The following is a 23,044-nucleotide window of genomic DNA, read 5'->3' on the forward strand; positions in this document are numbered from 1 at the left end:
TGCCTAGTTGTTTCAGCTCTTACACTGTAAACAAGTGTCTTTTTTGCAGTCTACTTAGTGCAACATTTTTCACATTTTTGTGCTATTTATAGATCATTTCATTGTTTAAAATGGCTCCCAAACAAAATGCTTAATTGCTGGCTAGTATTCCTAAGTGCAAGAAGGCTGTGGTGTGCTTTATGCAGAAAATATGTGTATGTAAGCTTCATTCAGGCATGAGTTATGGTGTTGTTGGCCATGAGATCAATGTTAATGAATCAACAGTATATGTCGAATAAGGTGTCTCTAAACAGAAAAACACATTAAAACAAGGTGATGCATTGATTGGTTGTTGTGACTAGAAGCTTGCAATAACCTAGGGCTGTATTTACCCTTAGGAATAATATTGGGTTGGCCAAAAAGTTCGTTTGGGTTTTTCCATACAATGTTACAGAAAACCCCGAACGAACTTTTTGGCCACCCCAATAGTTCAATATCTGCTTAGTCAGCGTTCACAGCAAATCTACACAACATAACTACCATGAATAACAAGAGTTGACCGTAGTGTTACGAAAGGGAGATTCTGAGACAGAGCACCATTCTTCCATTTTTATAGATAAATCTCCAAAATTATTTTTTAATCAGCTTCCGCTGAATCATAACATACCTCTAGCAGGTTTTACAGCTTTAAAAGACAATTCACACATGGAAAATAATTTAAAATAACCAATAACTTTTACCCTTCAAATAGCCTAGTATTTACATAGCTGCAATTTTCCTCATAATCAAGATCAATAGTACCCAGCTTTAAGCAGATAATCTAACTTCCTACACATCTCCAAGGAAAATGAAAAAAAATCAGAAAGCAACTCCTGCCTTCCAAATTACTTAAACCTGCACTTCTCCTGTAACCCTCCCTAGCCTCCTTTCTCTAGCTTTTAGGGATAAGCTTCCTCTTTCTCCTACTCAAAGGTAAGCTCTATCACCTGCTCCCCTCTTCTCCTATTCCCTGACCCTGGGTCATCCTTAATTAAATGCTACCCACCCCTTTCCTCGACATCTTCAAACAAGCCCTCCTTAATGTTAATGTTGTTCTGTCCTAAACCTAAAATTACCTTCAAGTTTCTCCAAACCTAAATTACCTCTCTAATCCTGGAACAAATGCCAACCCTGTTTCCCACTTTCACTTCACAGCCAAGTTTATAAAGCAAGTAGTTTATACTCATAGTCCCCACATTTTTTAACCTTCCTTACTGTAATCTAAGAGGCACCCCCTCTCTATCCCTCACCACTACTGAAATCACTCTGACAAAAGCCGCCAATAACCACTCCCATGCCAAATGCATTCAACATTTTTCAAACTTTCCTTTTTTTGATGAAACGCTACTGACCATATTATTTTGACATAATTCTAACTTTATTTCTCCTCAACTTCTCTAGCCAATTCTTGGAATTCTTTGTTTGAAGTACAGTATTATCATTTAAATATAGTATTATTATTCTCCAAGGTTTTTTTCAATCTCATCAGTCTGACAAATTAGATTAGATTAGATTTTCCTGGAAATATAATCCTCTTCCATGGATTCATGTAATATGACAGATATGTGACACATATATACTGTACATTGACAGATCACAACCCATCTTTAACTCAGATACCAGTTTATTGTTTGGAGATACAGACCATAAACCTAACTTCCTACTAGACATCCCACCTTGATACACATATTATCTCAGATTCAATATGTCCAAAACCTAACTCACCTAACCCCTTCCCTAAACCCTCATCTAATATTCTCCAACTTAGTGAATGGCAACACCATATACCTAATAACCAAAGCTAGAAATCTGGGAGTCATCTTAAATATTACTCAAATGTATCCCATCATTTTTATGTCAACTGCCACTGCCCTTGTTCAGGCATTCACCAACTTTTATCTCTTCTACTGTAATGTCCTAACCAGTATCCTTCTCCTACCATGAAATCTATTTTACACACAACTAAAGAAGGGGTCTATTTAACTACAATCTGATTAAATCACTCTAACAACATAAATATGATCAAGACATTCCCCTTTCAATGGTTCCTGAGTCCTAGTTTCTTAGCAGGGCAGATATTTCATTGCTGAATGACCCTCACCCCTAAGATCTAGAAATACCAACTTACTTGGATTTCCTTGTGCTTATGCTATTTGAAAGCTCTTTACATGCTGTAGCCACTGTAAGAGTACCATTTTCAATTCTTCCAAAGCCTGCTTAGAAGTTGCATGTATAATAAAGTGTCTTGGCAACCTTCTCTGCAGTGCCTCTACCCCTACAAGACAAAACTACTCACTTCTCTGTACCACACAATATGTATTATGTGAAGAGCAAACTCAATTTTTGCAGAATTTGTTCTTTAGAACTCAAAATGGATCAACAAAATCTGAATCTGTTCAAATCAGATACAGAGAACTAATACAGTCCTGCTGATCAGAAAATAAAGTATGAATGCATTAGAACAGACCCATTACCACTTACAACAAAATAAAGCACATGTCCTAGGGAGAGTGGATCAAGATTGTCATCTTCACATAAAAAGAAAAAAATCTCTCACTTTTTACATTAAGAAGAGTATATTTTACAATGCAAATACAAACACATATTTTAATATATCTAATACCTTCTTATAGCACAGTTTTAATCTAATAATAATTCTCAACTTCTACTGAAACACCTATTAACAACTAATACATTAAAAATATTTCCAATAAAATATTTAATTTAGAAAAGGAAGAATAGTTTTCGGAGGCAACTATGTCAGAATTTTGAAATGTTCCTATTTTACCATTAAAGGAAGAGCTCCTAATTGCAAATGATGAAGTCGAGGTGGTGCATGGTAATGGGCCAAGTGAGGATGCAATGCTCCAGGTGTATAAGTAGCTGCAGTCACTCCAGCTTCAATTCCCAGTTCCCTGACAAAAGAGGAGAACAGTTTAAATTTTAGACATCCTTACAGTGTCTTTATTATCAACAGAAATGGGGGATTATGTTTACATTTTAAAGTAATCTGAAGATTCTTATCTTACTTAGCTGAGGAAAAAAGATAATTTAGCCCAAAGGATATAACTAACAATTTCAAATTCATTTTAGGAATTAAAATGCAAAGATCCAATTTTGTAAGCATGAGGAGCAAAGCATGTGCATTCAGCTTCATATCTCACAAAGGAAGGAAATATAATGGATGGCCCCTAAGGTTCCTTCCAATCTAAAAGTCTGATTCTTCTTGAGGAGCATATAGGATAGAGTTTACTTTTTTGGTTTATATGAATGCGCTCCCAGGTCTTCCGTTTGTTGGATAGTGCCTCTGGATTGTTGGCATCAAGGACAATTACCTTATAAAGCAAGGGTAAACAAAATTTTAGAAAGAGTAAAATTTGGTAAATGCCAAGTCTTCATTTATTTATTCTCATTTTATGCTTTGTCTCAAAAGTCATTGTGGATCAAGATCTCAATGACTGCCTAGAGACAACAGATCCAGAAAGAAAATTAATGCAAATCTACTTCCATTCCTCTAGTAAAGAACACAAACCTAGAGGATGCTGGCTGGATTTCCCCTGTCAACAGCAGGGGTTAAGGGTGGTACAGCAAATGTGAGTACAAAGGTGGGGGGTGTTGGATAAAGAAGTTATGAAAAGTTTAGGGAGTTAACTTTTGATGGCAGATCCCTGAAAAACAACAACAAAAAGCTCTACTCCTGTTTGACACGTTCCCTGCCCCAGAACTCAAGCTGCTGCTCTTTCCTCTCCAGTTCTCTTAGGACTCACCCAGAGACAGTGCTTCACAGATAACCTGGAATTCAGGTTCTCCACACTACCCTTCTCTAGGCATTCCACTGCAAAGTATCTCTTCCAGGTTTCCACCACAAGAAACTGAGCATAGCTTTGAAATAAACAAGATACTGACCAGGCAGATCTCTCTGGAGCCTGTCGAGGATGTGAGGACATAGTCTGAGGCACATGAATATGATGCCCATGACCATAGTTTGGGTGCATCCTATGTGGATGGGGTGGGGGGCGTTCATGTGCCCGCCTGGAAACACAGAACACAAAAAGACCACTGGAAATAATTGAATAATTGGTTATTTCTTAGTGTAGAAAAAATAATATAGTATTAATATTATAAACATCTATAGATTAGTCTTGAAATTAATTCTATAAATTATAAAAATGTAATATAAAATAATTTAATGATCAATAATAAATCAAGAAATCATAATCCCACAAATTCTCACTGCTAAATCATTTATTACAATGCCTCCAATCTGAATATCACCCAAGGAAAAAGGCAGTTTTAACATTATCTTGCATACCTGCTTTACAGCAAGTATTTTAAATAGAATAATAGGAACTAAATGAAAATAAAATTTTAAAAATTAATACTCCAGCATACGCTACAGGCACAAAGAAGTTATTTTACATAAACATATAAAGCAGAAAAGTGGAAACTATTTTATTTTGCTTCACCTTTATACTGTAATAATATTCATCCATTTTAATGGATAAAACTTCTAAGACAAAAATTTTAACCTTGTGCATTTTTTTCAAACACACATGTCAACGCATCCAGGGAAGTGACATTACCTCTATTCACACTTTGTCATCCCAGCTTATTATAGTTTCTCTTTCTAGTCTAAAGTCTGTCAAATTTACAAATGAGGGCTTCCCTGGTGGCGCGGTGGTTGGGAATCCGCCTGCTGATGCAGGGGTCACGGGTTCGTGCCCTGGTCCGGGAGGATCCCACATGCCGCGGAGCGACTAAGCCCGTGAGCCATGGCCGCTGGGCCTGCGCGTCCGGAGCCTGTGCTCCGCAACGGGAGAGGCCACAGCAGTGAGGGGCCCGCATACCACAAAAAAAAAAAAAAAAAAAAAAAAAAAATTTACAAATGAAAATGGTCATAAAGTTCTAAACAAATGGCACTTAAGAAAAAACAGTTCCAGGGATTCATTTTTTATAGTCTAATTCTTACTATTAGTTTCAAACACATTTACAGATTTTGCATGTTTAATCTTAATTTTCTAGATACTGGAAGATATGAATATGAAATTGGCAGCTTTCTATATAAAGGGTCACTATATTAGAATGGCAGAAACAGCCAGAGATTCTGAATATAACCTTAAATTATATAACTAAAGAAAGAAGTTACACAAGTGCCAGATTATTGATTAGATCAAGAGTTTTGCAAACATTCTGGAAGGGCCAAATAGTTAATACTGTTCACTCTATAGGCCACATGGTCTCTGTTGCAACTACTCAGCTTAGTTTCTGTAATGTGAAAGAAGCTACAGAGGATACATAGATGAACAAGTGTAGCTGTTTTCCTGCAAACCTTTATTTACGAAAACAGGCAGGCAGAATAAGCCAACAAAGTATACTGCCCTAAATTAGAATATCAGATGCTGAATTTTCAAAAGAAAATAAAAAGTTCAATTATAGTCTTTTCATAATGTTTGGGGGATATCTTAATATTTAAATTTATAAATAAGCTAAGTTAATAAGACTAGTTTTTCAATGTCAGCTGTTGAAAACTTCTACTAACACCCTTCTTCCCTCTGGTTGGTAACATAAAATATATCAAATTCAATCTTTAATAACTTTATATCTTGTTACTCAGGATCACCAATTTTAACATTAATCTTTAGTATGGACTACTGAAGAAACAAACAAGAGATTAGTTTGCAAAAATAAATGACCTTGGGTTATATCCTGAAAGGGCTTTGATTTTATTAAATAACCTGATATAGATTTTTTTTGTCAGCACCTACAACTCAGGATGAGACGGAGGAACATTCTGGTTAGTAAAGAATTAATTTCCCAGTGAATTGAGGATTAAGTTACATCACTATTAATTGAGGATAGCTACATCACTTCTAAAGACTTTACAGGTTTAAAGACCAATGGAAGTAGAAGGCGAAAGAATAAAGTGTGATTATTTTTTTAAAAACATAAAACATACGTTGGATGCTGCATCATTCTCCTTCTTTGAACTTCCATCCTCTGCATCACTTCATGAGGATGCAGTCTCTGTGCTGTAGGTGCTGTGGCTGGAATATGGTGTGAAATTGGCTGGTGTGTGGGAGGAAGATGCTGAGGGACTGGTGCAGCAGTACTGGCTAAATGCGTTGGAGGTGGAGGTGCCACGGGGTGAGATGTTGCATGAGAAGATATTTGAGAATGGAAAGCATGTACAGGATGAGGAATAACATAATCCACTTGAGGCGGAGGCTGAGTCTGAGGAGGAGGGTTTCCGTGAGAGTGGGGGCAGGCAGAGGTTTGATGATGAAGTGGTCTTGTCAAAGAAGCATCTGTAAGAAAAGCACAGGCACCATAGAGTTGAGCATATACTGGCATAATACATTCCTATTATATTTTACAGACATATTAGCACATATTTAATTTTTATGAATACTTTATCAATGCTTGAGTCTGCTTAGTCCTGTTTGGCATCTTGCTTTCTTCTTTGAGTAATCACAGGTATCTTCTCATGTCAATATATATAGCTTTACTTCATTCACAGCTTCACAGCATTCCACTGTAGGAATGCACCAAAACTTATTGAAGAAATCGCCACTGATAAAAACTGAAAGTAATCCAAAGCTGCAATAAACATCTGTATGATTTCCCTTGTGCTCTTTCATACATGCATGTACACGTGTGTGTACACGCATGCACGTGCACACACACTGCTCACAGAGTTTCTGTAGCATAAATTCCTATAAGCAGTTCTGAGTCTGAGAGAATAATTTAAATTCAGATACTGGTTGACAAAACACCCTTCCCAAAGTTTACATAATTAATTACCATCAGCAGTACATGAGAGTTCCTGCCTAACTACACTATCACTAAATTTTTTAAATGCTAACCAGAAAAAAATTGTTTATTTACCACTTATATTTCTTCCCAGAATTATCTATTCATATTCTTAGCCTATTATTCACCTTTTTCTTGTTGATTTATAAGTATTCCTTCTATACATGCAAGCTTTGTCATAAAAAGGTAGTATAAACATTTTTCCAAATTGTCTCCTGTCAATTTTACTCTGCCATACTCAACTATTTTGCTTTTGTATAATCAAATGTATAAATTATATACTTATAAATACATAAATCTTGTTTTCCTTTGTCATTCACTGGTTATAGAGCACTACAAAGAGGAAAGCAACTTGCGAGTCCTAGGCACAACTGCAAACATATACTTTCATTAGTGCACTTCTCCTCCTGCCCCATGCTACTTTTCCGGTGCTACATTAAGAAGAAGGCAAGGGCTTCCCTGGTGGCACAGTGGTTGGGAGTCCGCCTGCCGATGCAGGGGACACGGGTTCGTGCCCCGGTCCGGGAAGATCCCTCATGCCTCGGAGCAGCTGGGCCCGTGAGCCATGGCCGCTGAGCCTGTGCGTCCGGAGACTGTGCTCCGCAACGCGAGAGGCCACGACAGTGAGAGGCCCGCGTACCGCAAAAAAAATAAAATTAAAATAAATTAAATAAAATAAAAAGAAGGCAAATATACCCAGGAACTTGCCACAGAAATCAGCCTTTATAAAGATGGTTTCGCCCATTTCTTCATCCTGAATCTTTATGTTGCAAAGTGACTGTTGAAAGGTCCCTCACAGGAATACATATCTCTCTTACTCTAAGAGATGTGCATCTGTTTGAGGTCTAAAAATAAGTTTGTCTCCTCTTTGGATTTTAGTTCTGATTTCATTTTATTTGTAAGATTTTTCTTGGTAGCCTGGTATGGAGCTACAGCTATTCTCTAGTTTCATTACAGAATGACTGCCTTCAATTTTTAATTGCTTTGATTCATGCATCAGTGGTGAAAGTTAGGTAACCATGGACTCATTCAGCAATACTTCAAAGGAAACCTTGCTAGTATGTATTGTTATTTAAAGGAACTATTTAAAGGAAATAGTCACTAAATATTCACAATATTTAAAGGAAACTTTCACTAAGCTCAGTGTAAGTTGTGACATATTTTTAAACTGATTTTCTAAAAGTTATATTTTCAAATCAATGCTTTACGCTAAGAAGTCACAAAGCTCAATACTCCTTGGTCATCAAAAAGGAAGTCACTAAGTTTTATCATTGTTAACTATCCTTCCTCAAATTTAGAGCATTTTTCCCAGTTTCATGTCAATGTTTTCTACTTCTATAATCATTATACAAGAAAAAATATTCACAAATATAACAAAATTTTAAAGTCTTGTTTTGGAATGAATCAGTTTATTTAACTCTTCATTAATCATTTTATTTTTTTCAATCTTACTGACGTATAATTAACAAATACAACAATATATTCAAAGTGTATAATACAATAATTTGACACATGTATACCCCATGAAATGATTACCACAATCAGTTTAATTAACATATCCATCACCTCACATAGTTGCCAGTTTTTGTGTGTGGTGAAAAATTCAGCCATCATTATAATACACTGTTTATCTAAACAAAACAATTACTAACCACTGTATAAAGGTGACATATTCTGCTTTCCCACAGACCATTTCCCTTCTTCTCTATTTTATGTGTTCTTGCTAGTAAAAACAAACAAACAAAAAAGCGTTCTTGATCTTGCTTCTTAAAAGTTCAGCATGTCATGTTAACCCAGCAATCTCACTCCCAGGAAGTTACCCTACAGATAGACTACAAAACTACCAACAGGGCTTCCCTGGTGGCGCAGTGGTTGAGAGTCCGCCGGCCGATGCAGGAGACACGGGTTCGTGCCCTGGTCCGGGAAGATCCCACATGCCGCGGAGCAACTAAGCCCGTGAGCCATGGCCGCTAGGCCTGCACGTGCGGAGCCTGTGCTCCGCAACGGGAGAGGCCACAACAGTGAGAGGCCCGCATACCGGAAAAAAAAAAAAAAAAAAAAAAAAAAAAAAACTACGAACAATTTATATGTCCATCAACAGAGGACTAATTTAATATACAATGGAATATTGTGAGGGTATTAAAAACAATGGGTTAGATTTTTATATGCTAATATGAAAAAATCTAAGATGATTTAAAAAGTAAAAAAAAAATCAAAAATGAAAAAGCAAGAGGCAAATACTATGTTTGATATAATCCCATTTTTTTTAAAAGGAGAGCTATGTCATAATAAGAGATGTCATAATAATGTGTGGAGAAAGAAAATTTCCAAAAGGTTTTATAATACACTATAAACAGTTGGTACCTCTGAGGTATTAGCATTAGTGGGAAGAAAGGAGAAGGGCTTTTAACTTCTCATTTTATATCATTCTGCAGTTTGAATTTCTTAGGGTGTACACCAGTTACTTTTATGATAAAAGTAAAACAAGTTTAAGTCTAAAACATTTTTTTATTAGGACATAAAAGATGAATGGACACACTTATAAATTGCTTCAGTATATTATTTTTAAAGGGTAGGGGGAGAAAACCACACATTTTGAGTTCTCAATAAAAGATAATCAATTAAAGATGAATATCAGCAAGTACTACAGAACAGCCTGTACATCATACCAGTGTTCACACACAGAATTTGCTCACTTGGTCAATGCTTTGCAAAAACGAACTCATTTCAAAACCTTTTTTCTACCTTATACTTTAAAGTTGCATTCTTGAAAAGTGATATATCACCAGATTTCATTGTACAAATTCTGGGTTGACTCCAGCTGTGCCTGCAGGACCCAGATTTTAAAAATTATAGGACTGGAAGAAGAGATCTAAGAAGATATATAACTGAAAATTATCCCTTGTATGTAATCAAAACAAAAGCAAATTTCCTTGCCAACTTTCTGGTATACCCCTGGCATGAATTTTCAGTGTTTCTTTTAAATCAAAGTACTTAATAAGCTTCCATCTGATTATTAACCTATGATTTAACAGAGCAATAAATATATGTTACACAGCCTAAGGGTATTTCTCATTTCTTACGGTATTTCATAGATTTCAATTTCTTTAGAAAAGCCATGTCTGATTCTATTTTAATTGCTTGCATCAAATGAGTACAGAAACATTTCTGCAATTGGCAAAGCTTTCTGTCAAGGAATTTTCTCTTGTAGCTCCGTTAAGCTTCAGAATTATTAATCAAAGTTTACTTTCCTATTACTAAACTTTCAAATTTCCTTTTACTCCTAAAGGATAAATCTAATTCCTTAAAATTTCCTTTTATAGGAATCTAAGGTGCCATTCAATGTACGAGTTCATAGATATTAATTACAATGTAAATGTTAGTATGTCAAACAGTCAAAATATACTTTTTATTATTTTCCCAGACCTTTTACAACAACATCTGCCCTTTTTGCCTTAGAAGACTGTTTTGGGTATGTGAGGTAAAGGGAGGATGAAATAGGAAAAATACATTCCACTCTTAGGCCAAGGAGGTACTAAAAATTTATAAACTATTACTGAAAGGTTATTTCATGAGGAGAGGATGATGCTTCATCTATGTGCCTCTAAGCTCTTTGCCTGTTAAATTCATACTTACAAGGAGGCGGCATGTAATGTCTGCAAGATGACAGCGAGGCTTGTGGAGGGGGCTGGGGCTGGGGCTGTGCAACCATGCTGGATCCATAACCATCTACTGATAATGGCTGGCTCGGGGCGGCAGCAGCAGCAGCCTGGTGGCCAAAGATTGCAGCTCGGGAAGAGGAAACAGGACAGCAGGGGTCAAAGGCAGATGCTCCATGAAAACCACCACTTCCATGACTTCTGATACCACTGCTGCTCAGGTCTACTGGCAATGCCTGCTGTATAAAGAGGAACTATGTTTTATCTTTCTAAAATGTGGTCAAAACATTGTTTCAACTTATATTATAAAAGTACTCCTAATTTAATCTAGAAAAATAGAATCTATGAATTTAAAACTGGTAAAAATTTTGAGTGTGAAGACCTACTGAGTACGAAGAAGATACTGTGTGCATCTTGGACTGTAAAAATTGTAGTGCTTATACACTTAAAATCTATAATCAATTTTAAATAATCAAGCATGAGATCATGCTATATAAGATGAACAAAAGTTAATTAATATATTATTTTAAGATCTGTTTCTCTTCCATTATCTAGATTTTAAGAGAGAAAGAAACTTTTAAATCATACTTCCATATCCTCCTTTACCCCAAAATTCTGATTGGTAATTTAGGACTCCTTTACAAAACATATAATCATACCACTGAAAACATTTAAGGCTCCAGGTAAAAATTTGTTCTGTTTTTAAACTGTACACAGCAAGCATTCAACTAAAACTCTAATAGTGCAAACATTATCCAAGATAACAAAGGGCCTAAGATTATTCAAGCTAGCTTTTCCTCATAACTTTTTTCGCTTAAAAAAAAAAAGATTAAACCATGATTACTTTTATTAGGAATATAATTTTAGGGAAGGCCCATTTACCAAGTTGGAAAATCAGAGTCTAGATTCCATCTCTACTCAAAAGTAATTAAACTTTTTCCCCTGAGCACTTTGAAAAATCCTTAGTACAACACTTTACCTTCTACTCTAGAGCAGATTATAGAAACAAAATTGCTTCTTTATATTCTTAAGTATTTTAAATACAAGTCTTTGCTTAGTGTTCAGTACAGCTGTAATTTTTAAAATGTGATTAAAGAAAATAAAGATGTTACATATGGAATCACATGCAGGAATTGTTCAATACTGAAAGCTGAGGGGCTAGAAGTGAGGAAAGCTAGGGTAATGCATTTATTAGAGGCCCAGGTCACCCAGTCCAGTGAGGAACCATAGTGGTCTTTGTACTTTTTTAAAATTTATTTTATTTTATTATTATTATTTTTTTAGAGACCGAGTTGTCTTTGTACTTTCAATGGCCTCCCAGTTCAGAGGACAACAGAAACATGAGAAACTCTGGATACTAAAAGGGAAGGAGGATGATGGTACAGGAGAAGCTGTAGGAAGGTGAAAAGAAAGAGCTACTTTCCTCTTCTATATTATATGTCTACAATCAATTAAATAAATGTCTGGGCTCTTTCTTTTGAGTTGGCAAATACAATATATGCTCCCAATTTGACTAAATAAAGTTTAAGAGTAATATTTTAAGATTGTGAATTATTACTTATGGTTCAAATCCTTTCCGTATTTTCCTATTTAGGCTAAAATTTGGCAAATGGACTGGAATATCAACATACTATGAAGGTGAGCAAATTTCCTATCTTCTTCTCCAGTCAGTGATTAAGAACACTCCCAGAGAGTGAGTTAAGTAGGGTGAAGGTCCTCCTAGAAGGAACCGAGGGTAAAGTTAAAAGTAGAGAATAAAAAGAAAAGGGGAAAAATCAACACAGAGAACCCTCTTCCTCACAATTCCAATAGTTCATTCAATTATTATTCTAGAAGGAAAAGGGAGGGTAAGCAAAATGGCACAGAAATGGCAAATATTACTTTACACAGCTCATAAGTAGTGCATAGCACTAATTAAACTATTCTCTCAAAAGAGAAAGCTACATCAGGAGGAGTAGTAGAGTACAGAGTCAAGTAATTACTGCAACTTCTCTAGTCAAGCCTAATCCTCCCCAATCTTTCTCTGCCTATCTATAGTCTGACAGTCAATCATAAGACATCCACACAATTATAAATCCTCAGATCAGTCTGCCTCTCCTCAACTTCCTGCTGTGTCCACACAGGTCTCAAACAGAGACTATACGAGGCTACCTCATGAGCGCGTGGCTAATTTCAGAGTCCTACAAATAGCTACATCAATCTCAAACCGTTCATATTTCCAAAACCTCATTCTTTGTTTACCTTCATACCCATTATAACCACTGAATGCCTAATGCTGCTGATTCTTCTCAAGTTTTGTGTACAGTCCAAATACCTCTACTTAGATATAGGTGAGTAGGTTACATCTATATTTTACACAAAAGAGATTCTTCCTCTAATTAACTCACTCAGGTTGCTTCCTCATTCCCAAGAGGTAGAACAGGTCTAGATAATCCATAGATGTTAATACTTAGAACTGTTACCAGAACCAAAACATAATCTAAAATCTCTTTAATAATATTTCCTACTAAACCCTTTCAAATTTCCTTTTGGTATCAATAGCTAGTTTTTTCTTCTTAAGGGAACACCCCACTTTCTTAATTACTTTTAATTTGTCAGAACCAGAAGAGATAGCCAGCAAAAATTTAAAAGATGAAGCAAGTACTTTAGGAAAGGTCAGAGGGTACAGTAAAGCAGCTGCTCTGAATTTCTTTTTGACTTTTTTCTAGCACATTTTTTAGCATGTGTCACTTACAGTTTTAAATTACATGTTTTGCTTTTTAAAGTATGCACCACCAAGGTTTATGTCACAATTATACACAGAGACGACAGAGCAAAAGTTAAAACAGCACATAACACCTCACTTTATTTACTCCATGTGATCACCAATATTAATTTAATATTATTTGACATATCAAGCACTCACTAATAATATCAACTAATTTACTTAATTAGCAAAAAAATTCTTATAATTTTTGCTGACATTTCAATTTCCCACAAACTAAAAACCTCATCTGATCCTGAGAAGCTATGTCACAGGTTTGCACCTGAGACGGCTGTTTATTTCTAGATGAGTGAAGATTATAGGGAGGCTCCAGAATAGGAGGTAGGGTAGAGGAGAAAAAAACTGAGAGAATTCCCAAACTTCTCATGAATTAGGTTGACACTGCAGTTTCAACACTTTGTTTGAAATAAAATCCCAAAGGTTTAGATCCACCTACATTTAACTAAAAACACCTAAAAACATTCCAGAATAAAAATTAGTTATCACGTCCAATTTTCTACATCCCTGGCCCCCTCAATTAGTTGCAATAATTTACATGAGAAAATCCTAAATACTCAATTTAAAAAAATCACACATCATTAAATTAGGCCACTCTTGCAGGGGCAACAAGAATGACTTATTTAGCATATAAACTTTATCATTAGGGTTTTTTTTTTTTTTTCTCCTGAAGGAATCACAATTTTAAAAAATCAAGATGAGCTCATCAAATTCCACGTACCTGGTCATGGTAGCTGGTACCAGAACTACTATTTGCTCCACAAGGTGCCTGTACTTGTGGAGGTCTTTCCACAGGGCAAGTAGGATCACCAAAGGAGGGAGACACTGGGACAGCTGGGTGGGGAGTATGATGGTGGTGGTGATGATGCTGAAAATGGTGGCCATGCTGCTGAAAGCAACTTGTGTGTGGATGTCCTAACGCATGGTGACTCTGAGACGACCCTCCACATGGCGAGTGCTGGGGACAGCAGGAAGGTAACCTTGGCATTGCAGGAGGGCCAGTTTCCGTTATAGCACTAGATGCAGTTCTCCTTGAGTCATCTTGAAATGAAAAAAGGCATAGAACCAAATGATCAAATATCACTGTGTAAAAGAAAGTGTATATTTCATATATGTGTATAAATAAGTAAATAATTAAGAAGTGATTACTGATTTCAAATATCTGTAAATAATAATGTGATATAGTCACATTATTAACATGCTTATCCTGTAATTTCAGGCAGTGACCTTCACTGGGATTTTCAGGCAAGCTTTAGGAGGCTTATATTTACCATGATGTTTAAATATGGCAATAGATCACCTTTTCCTAGGTCATTATAAATTATTAGTATTAAATTGTATTTTTAAAACTCTAAAATATCATGGGAGTCTTTCCATTATATGCAACAAAGCTAAGGTTCTCCTGAGCTCCATGAGCCTCTAATACTATAAATCATTCCTATATAATGAAGACTACTATGTACTTCTTAAAATCTTATCTTCTTAAGACATAACTACACGGGCTTCCCTGGTTGTGCAGTGGCTGAGAATCTGACTGCCAATGCATGGGACATGGGTTTGAGCCCTGGTCCGGGAAGATCCCGCATGCCGCGGAGCAACTAAGCCCATGAGCCACAACTACTGAGCCTGTGCTCTAGAGCCCGTGAGCCACAACTACTGAGCCCACATGCCACAACTACTGAAGCCTGTGTGCCTAGAGCCCATACTCCACAACAAGAGAAGCCACCACACTGAGAAGCCCGCGCACTGCAACGAAGAGTAGCCCCCGCTCGCCGCAACTAGAGAAAGCCCACGTGCAGCAATGAAGACCCAACACAGCCATAAATAAATAAATAAATAAATAAATAAATTTATTTATTTATTTCAAAGAGAAAAGACATAACCATCCAACTCAGAGCATATCTGGCTAAGTCTCACTAACTTCCAATGTCTTTTCCTTTCCTCTGGTCTCTAAACTCAGACCCAATAGAACATAAGAAATAAGACTCTACTATGTCGAAAATTAAAGGTCTCTTATAATAATCTAGTGACTCAAGGTTGAACAATGGGAAAAAACATGGAGTCAGTTGGGCCTGAGTTCTAATCCTGAGCCTGTCTAATCTGGAGCAATGTGACCTTAGGAAAGTTATTTAACCTCTTTCTCACCTATTAAATGTAGCAATAATTGCCTTGCATGGCTGTTGTTCGAAAAGATAATAATCTTCTAGGTATGAAATATCTGAGTCCTGATTATGCTCTGTCATACGCCCAGAGTTATTTTGAAGGTATGTTCTTCCATGCCAAAAGAACAGCAGAAAGTGTCCCCAGAAGGTTTATCCTAGTGTTTCAAACTCCTCTAAAAAAAAAGCACCCTTTCCTCAAACTATGTATTATGTGGAAATTAGATAAAACAGATAAAAATGGAGATAAATTTTTTTACTTAAAAATAAAAATTAGAAGAGTGGAAAACACAAATCCCTGTCCTTCCCTTCCCCCACCCCCACGTGACTCATGAGGCATCTCCTCAGAATCCTTCTGGAGTACCAGGATTCTGGAGTACCATTGTTCTAGCCTTTTTTCTAGAGTAACCAATACCAGGGATACCCTGCTCCTATTTGGCTGACAGTACATAGCTATTCTCTTCTGAGCCAATGTACCAAAATTAGGAATCTTCTGGTTCTTTACAAATAATACAAAAATCCAACCGAAACTGGCTTAAACAATAAAGAGGATTTATAGACTCACATAAATGAATCTGGGTGAGGATACTTCAGGCTCTGATTGATGGGTTTGACTGCAGTACACCTCCCTGTAATTCTCCTGGGTCTGCCCTCCCATACATGTCCTATCCTGCTTTTGCTGATTCTCTTCTGGGCAAAGTCTGTGATCTAAACCCTGTTAGGCAGTATCTCTATTCTAAATCTATGTATATTGGTTCCCCCCACCCCAAGTTCCTACTTTGGCCTACTTGGGCTAATTTCCTGAACCCTTTTGCAAAGGTTCTTAACCTCAGAACTAGAATTCAGGAGTCTGTAAACTTGGATAGAAAAAAATTACAAATTCTTACTGATCTCTAATAGCCTCCTGGAATTAGTACTACACCTTGTTACCATCAGTTGAGAGGTTAAATATTACAAATAATTTGTATCAAAAAACAATGAAAGTCAACAAGCTGTTCACTTTTAAAACATAAGTGACAGCAGATTCAAAGTCAGTTCTATAATTAAATCACTTTCAATCATTTGCATTCCAAATTTCTTGAGTAACCTGGACAGAGTCACAACTGGCATACCTGGAACTGACCATGATCAACAGCCTATCTTTGCTATGCTGAATCAAACATTTAGTAGCTATTTCCCAAAGGCTGTGAGATTTACAGCAATATCATTATTATAGGAACTTTACTTCCTATAACATTTTCAGGGTTATATCTCAGCCCCCACGTCAAAGTGTTACACAAGTAAATGTCACTTATTGTGTGTTACTTCAGAAAAGAAAATCGAAAACCTCTGGGACACTAAATCCATTCAGTGGATGGACTAAATGACCTTCATGATTCCTTCCAACTATGACACATTAATTTTACAAACCAGTTACTTGAGGATTATGTGTAACTCTAAGACTCAGGAGATGAGTCTGTAACCAGCGCAAGAGATCTAGGGACTGCTAGGGCCATGACTGAAGTGATAGATATGACACTTAACCTGTTTGGAAACGATTTGCCCTCTTGGTCTTCAATTATTTCAAATACAAAACTCAGAGTGAGTGAAGAGGAAGCCCAATGACTTTAATATCCTTAAGGCTGAACACACATATTTAAGGGATTATATGATTAACAGTATGGCCCCTAAAAGAGGACTGACCTTATAGCTCTACTTCTTATGGTACAGTTTTGGCTTCCAATTAAATTAATATCTATTTTCCTACAGTCCAGAAGCTCTTTGTTCTACCTCAAACAAGGTAGCAATCCAAAGTAAAGACAACTGAATCTCCTCTTGTTCAAGAGTTACTGAGCAAAGAAAAATGCCACAGAGTTGAGGTGAAATACAAAGACATCTGATCGAGTAAATAAAACACTACCTTTTTTATTAAAATTAGGCCGCTGAGTGGCCACTAAAAATAGATAATCGCAAATCTACACCAGAAGAATTAACTCCACAGCACAGTGACACCAAGCTGGTTAAAATACTTTTATTGTAATTCTAGGAGGATTACTGAGATGTACTCATGCATTTATTCATTTATTTGGCAAGTCTTATACATAATAACGGCATGGTTAAGGATCTACAAAGGTACTAAAAAATGAAAGTCCTGGCCTTTAAAATAACGAATGGATATTGTCTGCCTTTGTTGTTTTATCTCTAGAAACTAGAAACATGCCTGCACAATGTAGGTGGTTCAATAAGCACTTGCTAAATTTAAGCTAACCTCACAAGGGAAAAAAGGCAGGCCTGCAGGGTTGCAGCTTAGTGCTGAAAAAGAGAAAGACTTGGTCTTTGGTCCTAAAGGAGCTCATCATCAAGTACAAAGAAAATTTAAAACAGAAATCAACCAGTATTATAACAGAAGCACTAGGTTCTAGGTACAGTATAGAGCAACACTGCCCCCCAGGGAATATCTGGCAACACCTGGGGATACTTTTGGTGTCACAGCTGGAGGGGAGGTAGTGCTACTGGTTATTTAGTAGGGAGAAGCCAAGAATGCTGCTATGGCTACCGGGGGGAAGGGGGGTTGGGATGAATTGGGAGATTGGGATTGACATATATACGCTACCATGTATACAACAGATAACTAATGAGAACCTACTGTACAGCACAGGGAATTCTACTCAATGCTCTGTGGTGACCTAAATGGGAAGGAAATTCAAAAAAAGAGGGGATATATCTATACATATAGCTGATTCACTTTGCTGTAGAGCAGAAACTAACACAACATTAAAGCAACTATACTCTAACAAAGATTAATTAAAAATATAATAATAATGCTAATATCCTACAATGCACAGGACAAGCCCCCCAACGCCACACCCAAGAACTGTCCAGCCCAAAGACAATAGTGCCAAGGTTGAGAAATGCTGGATGGTTACAGACTCATCTCCTGAGTCTTAGAGTTACACATAATCCTCAAGTAACTGGTTTGTAAAATTAATGTGTCATAGTTGGAAGGAATCATGAAGGTCATTTAGTCCATCCACTGAATGGATTTAGTGTCCCAGAGGTTTTCGATTTTCTTTTCTGAAGTAACACACAATAAGTGACATTTACTTGTGTAACACTTTGACGTGGGGGCTGAGATATAACCCTGAAAATGTTATAGGATCCAAGTCAGACGTCATAGGTTTGAATTCTTGCTCCACTATCATATAACCTTAGACAAGTTACTTTCCCTGTAAAATGAAAAGAATAATAGAATCTGCCGCATAGGTTATTACAAAAATCAGAGTTAATATAAATAAATTATTGACCAATATTATGAGTTCAACAGATGTTAGCTATTATTATCCACTACAATAGTTAGCTCTGTTTATGTTGTGTTCCCAGTGTCTAGAACACTGCCTGATACGTAGTATGTAATCAATAAATACTTGCTGAATAAATGAATATATAAGATATCATATATGCATAAAGCTAAGAACATTGAGAAGTCAGACGGATGATAAGCTGATCGGGGCATGTTGAGTTTGAGGTGACTGCAGAATGGTCCAGAGGAGAGGCAGTTGGATATGAAAGTTTAAAACAAGGGGAGTGTTCTGGAAGCACAATATGGTGAGTCATCGGCATACTGGTGGTAGGTGAAAACACCGACAGTTATGAGATGGACGAGTGAAAGAAGGGATGAAAATAGAGTACTGGGAGAAAATAAGATGAGAAGAAAATTACTGCCAGATTTTTAAACATCATGTTTGTTTGTTCTGAAAGGAGGCAGAGTTAAAGTTAAATGAAGGAGTTTAAGGTGAAGAAGATCCACTTGGGTATACATAAGACTTAACACAAATGTACACATGCGTGTACGAAGGGGATGGAAACAACAAAGATGCTGAAGACAGAGGGAAGATAACTGATAAAGCAAGGTCAAGGACACAAGAAAGGACAGGAGGTGGAGCATAGATAAAGAGACTGGAAAGTATAAGAAGGAGTTAAGAGACCAGGAGTTAGGAGATATGGATAGGTATAAATACACAAAAGTTTTTATTAAAGGGGCTGGAAGTTACAAGTATTCATGCTTGAGAACCTTCATTTATTTTTTTTTATTCCCCCTACCCCCGGAAATGAGAGTCTTAAGAAGAATAACAGAATTTTGGAATAGACACTGAGGGGAAGAAAATGGAACCTACTGAGATTTATCACACTATGACAACTTATTACCAAAAGCCCAAGATTAGATACCATAAATTCATGAGGCATCAATCTGCATGGTTCTGTGATTTTTACCAGTCCCATTTAGGAACCTGGATAAGAGAGAAGCTACATGGCTCAAGTGATTCAAGGTTGGAAATATACAAGAAGGTACAAAGTAAGGAAAGGATGTGAAGAAAACAGGTGAATGATGTTCTACAGTCTTGGAAGAAAATAAATCCAGCAGAACTGAACACCCCTAATGTAATCTGAATATCTGTATGTGCTTCTATCAGATTCATACAGAGGAACAATTTGGCCTGGAACAAGGTTCTCCTAGTCTAGAGAAATACAACATGAGCAAGTCTAACCCAAGAGTGGTCATTAAAAGATCGAGTAATATCATGAGAAGGCCATTCAGGCAATGAAGTTACTACCTAATAGATTAAATGTGAATCCTAACTAAACAAGGGTGTTAAAAATCATAAATAAAAGCTTTGAGACTGTCTTGAAATAAAGTTGGGACTGTTTCACATAACATCTAGATAAGCATAGGGTACATAAAGCTACCAGGAAAGACAGTGCACTCAATAAACGAAATAAAAGCCAGTTTCACTTCTGCCTACATTTTTTTTTTTTTTCAGACACCCCCGAGAAATCTCCTTCTTTCCTCAAGCTTTGCCTCAAGTTTCCAGGGAAGGGAGATCTAAATCTGACACAAGCAGTTTTCCAATCTGCTCAAGGTAAGTTACAGGGATATTATAAGAATTAAAAATATTATTAAAAGCCAAAAAAAGATAGAAAATATATGGTGGTTTCATTATTAATGGTGATTATTATTATTATTGGTGATATAGTCAATCTACAAGCTATAGGGTCTATGATGTCTCTATTACTAAACAGCAAGTTCCTATCTCTGTGCCATCATTCAAGAGCGAAAAAAGACTACTTTAAGACCCAGTTAATCTGAGATAAGAGTTAAAACTATAAAACTCTTAAAAGAAAACAGAGGAGTAAATCTTTGAGACCTTTGGTTAGGCAATGGTTTCTTAGATATGACACCAAAAGAATAAACAACACAAAATATTGGGAAAATGACATCATCAAACTTTTTAAAACTCCCATTCCTATTTTCAATTCTTTTGGATATGGATCTAGGAGTGGACTTGTGGGTCATACGCTGCTAACTCTATGTTTCACTTTTTGAGGAACTGTCAAAAGTGTTTTCTACAGTGGCTGCACCATTTTACATTCCCACCAGATATTAATAAAGGTTCCAGGGGCTTCCCTGGTGGCGCAGTGGTTAAGAATCCACCTGCCAGTGTGGGGGACATGGGTTTGAGCCCTGGTCCAGGAAGAGCCCACATGCTGTGGAGCAAATGAGCCCATGCACCACAACTACTGAGCCTGCGCTCTACAGCCCGCAAGCCACAACTACTGAGCCCACGTGCCACAACTACTGCAGCCCGCGCACCGAGAGCCCGTGCTCTGCAATGAGAGAAGCTACCGCACTGAGAAGCCCGTGCACCACAATGAAGAGTAGCCCCTGCTCGCCGCAACTAGAGAAAGTCCGCCTACAGCAATGAAGACCCAACACAGCCAAAAATAAATAAATAAATTTATAAAAAGAAAAATAAGTAAAGGTTCCAATTTCTCTATATCCTTGTTAACCCTGCTTATCTTCTGATTTCCTGTTCTCTGTTTTTGTTTTGTTTAATTATAGATATCCTGGTGGGAATAAAGTGGAATTTCATTCTGGTTTTGATTTGCTTTTCCCTAATAACTAATAATGTTTCCATGTGCTTCTTGGTCATTTGTACAAATGACTGTCTTCTTTGGAAAAATGCCTATGTTAATTCTTTGCCCTTTTTTTTTTTTTTTTTTTTTTTTTGCGGTACGCGGGCTTCTCACTGTTGTGGCCTCTCCCGTTGCGGAGCAGACTCTGGAAGCGCAGGCTCAGCAGCCATGGCTCACGGGTCCAGCCGCTCCGCAGCATGTGGGATCCCCCCGGACTGGGGCACGAACCCGTGTCCCCTGCATCGGCAGGCGGACTCTCAACCACTGCGCCACCAGGGAAGCCCTCTTTGCCCATTTTAAAACTGGGTTGCTTTTCTTTTTATTGTTGAGTTGTGCAAGTTCTTTATAAATTCTGGATACTAGACCCTTATCAAATATATGATTTTCAAATATTTTTCTCACATTCTGTAGGCTATCTTTTCACTTTCTTATAATTTCCTTTGATGTACAAAAATTTTAAATTTGATGAAGTCCTGTTTATCTATATTTTTCTTTTGTTGCTTGTATTTTTGGTGTCAGCCATTCAACTCTTCCCCGTGTCTTTCAGTTGAGCTATAATAATTCAGTAACATATAGCACACAGACTCAAATATGAAGTCATAGTCTAATTCTAATAGAGACCACTTTGTTCACATATGATGCTTATTCTAAGAATACACTCTTGCTAACAGAGCTAAAATCTTAAAAACAACAATCCTTTCTCTAACAGAGTCCCCTCTCTGCTCTTCTTTTTTTTTTTTTTTCTTTTTCTTTTTTTACATACCTCCTGTAGAAGTACCACTCATACTATTGCTTGCAAGCATAGGTGAAGTCTCTGACACTGCGGAGGGTTGGCTACTAGTGACAGCTGAAGCAGTATCAGAGTGCTGCTCAGAGGTAGATGGATTTGAATTGTTAATGGAAGAGCTTGTGGTTTGCGATTCCATTCTCGTGGAAGTGGTTGGTACTACAGTAGGTTCTACAATATACAAAATGTTTATTTAGCATTTCAAAACAAATTAGGTAATGGGTTACATTTTAATAAAAGCTAACATTTTTATGATATTAAAACAAACAAAACATGAACCCTCTAATAAGGACAATATACAGTAAAAAAAAGTTGTCATAAAGTTAAACTGCAACATTAAAATGACATGTTACTGCATTTTAAAAAACCCAACACATATACGTATATTCCAATAAGTCAAAGGACTAACATAGTTTTTTTTTGGTAATGACCATGTAAGTTTTCAGATCACAAAGAAAAGAGGTAAAGTAAAAAGTCCCTCTGCTATGTTCATACACATTGTCACAGGCTGTTAGAGCAGTATACAAATTGTACTTTCTCTGGTTACATTATGGATTCTAGAGTCACATAGCTTGGATAGCAATTCTGATTTCATCACTGACAGTATGATCTAGGATAAGTTACTTAACCACTCTCTACTTCCCCACCTGTAGAACTAGGAAAGTACAGAATTTTCTTCATAGAACTGTTGTTAGGATGAACAGAGATCATACATACAAAGCACTTTATATGATGCTTTACAAGCAGCAGTCATTCAATAAACATTAGCTATGATTTTTAATAACCGTTTTAATTTCTTTCTTTCATGCCTTTTTGTATGTTTTTCCCCAAAATTTTTTTGCCAATATTAATATTCACCAGTGCTTTCTAATAAAAATAAAGTTTCTGCAGTAGAAAT

General features: G+C 36.7%; 1 protein-coding gene across 17 annotated transcripts in view; it reads right to left on the reverse strand.

Annotated features, from left to right (window-relative positions):
- Positions 1–23,044, reverse strand: part of RNF111 (ring finger protein 111) — an 87,135-nt gene that overhangs the window by 6,749 nt on the left and 57,342 nt on the right. For 6 of the 17 annotated variants that reach the window (XM_067029764.1, XM_067029766.1, XM_059056215.2 and 3 more), the window contains 6 exons: positions 22,123–22,317; positions 13,970–14,289; positions 10,465–10,726; positions 5,975–6,323; positions 3,925–4,077; positions 2,807–2,933 (listed from right to left, as the gene is read on the reverse strand). In XM_067029764.1, the coding sequence (XP_066885865.1) occupies positions 2,807–2,933; positions 3,925–4,077; positions 5,975–6,323; positions 10,465–10,726; positions 13,970–14,289; positions 22,123–22,317 (1,406 nt within the window). The remainder of the gene's footprint in view (positions 1–2,806; positions 2,934–3,924; positions 4,078–5,974; positions 6,324–10,464; positions 10,727–13,969; positions 14,290–22,122; positions 22,318–23,044) is intronic. The other 11 variants (XM_067029768.1, XM_067029767.1, XM_059056213.2 and 8 more) reach the window with 3 other exon arrangements.

Source organism: Kogia breviceps, chromosome 3 (genome assembly GCF_026419965.1).
Source record: "Kogia breviceps isolate mKogBre1 chromosome 3, mKogBre1 haplotype 1, whole genome shotgun sequence".
Lineage (NCBI taxonomy): Eukaryota > Metazoa > Chordata > Mammalia > Artiodactyla > Physeteridae > Kogia > Kogia breviceps.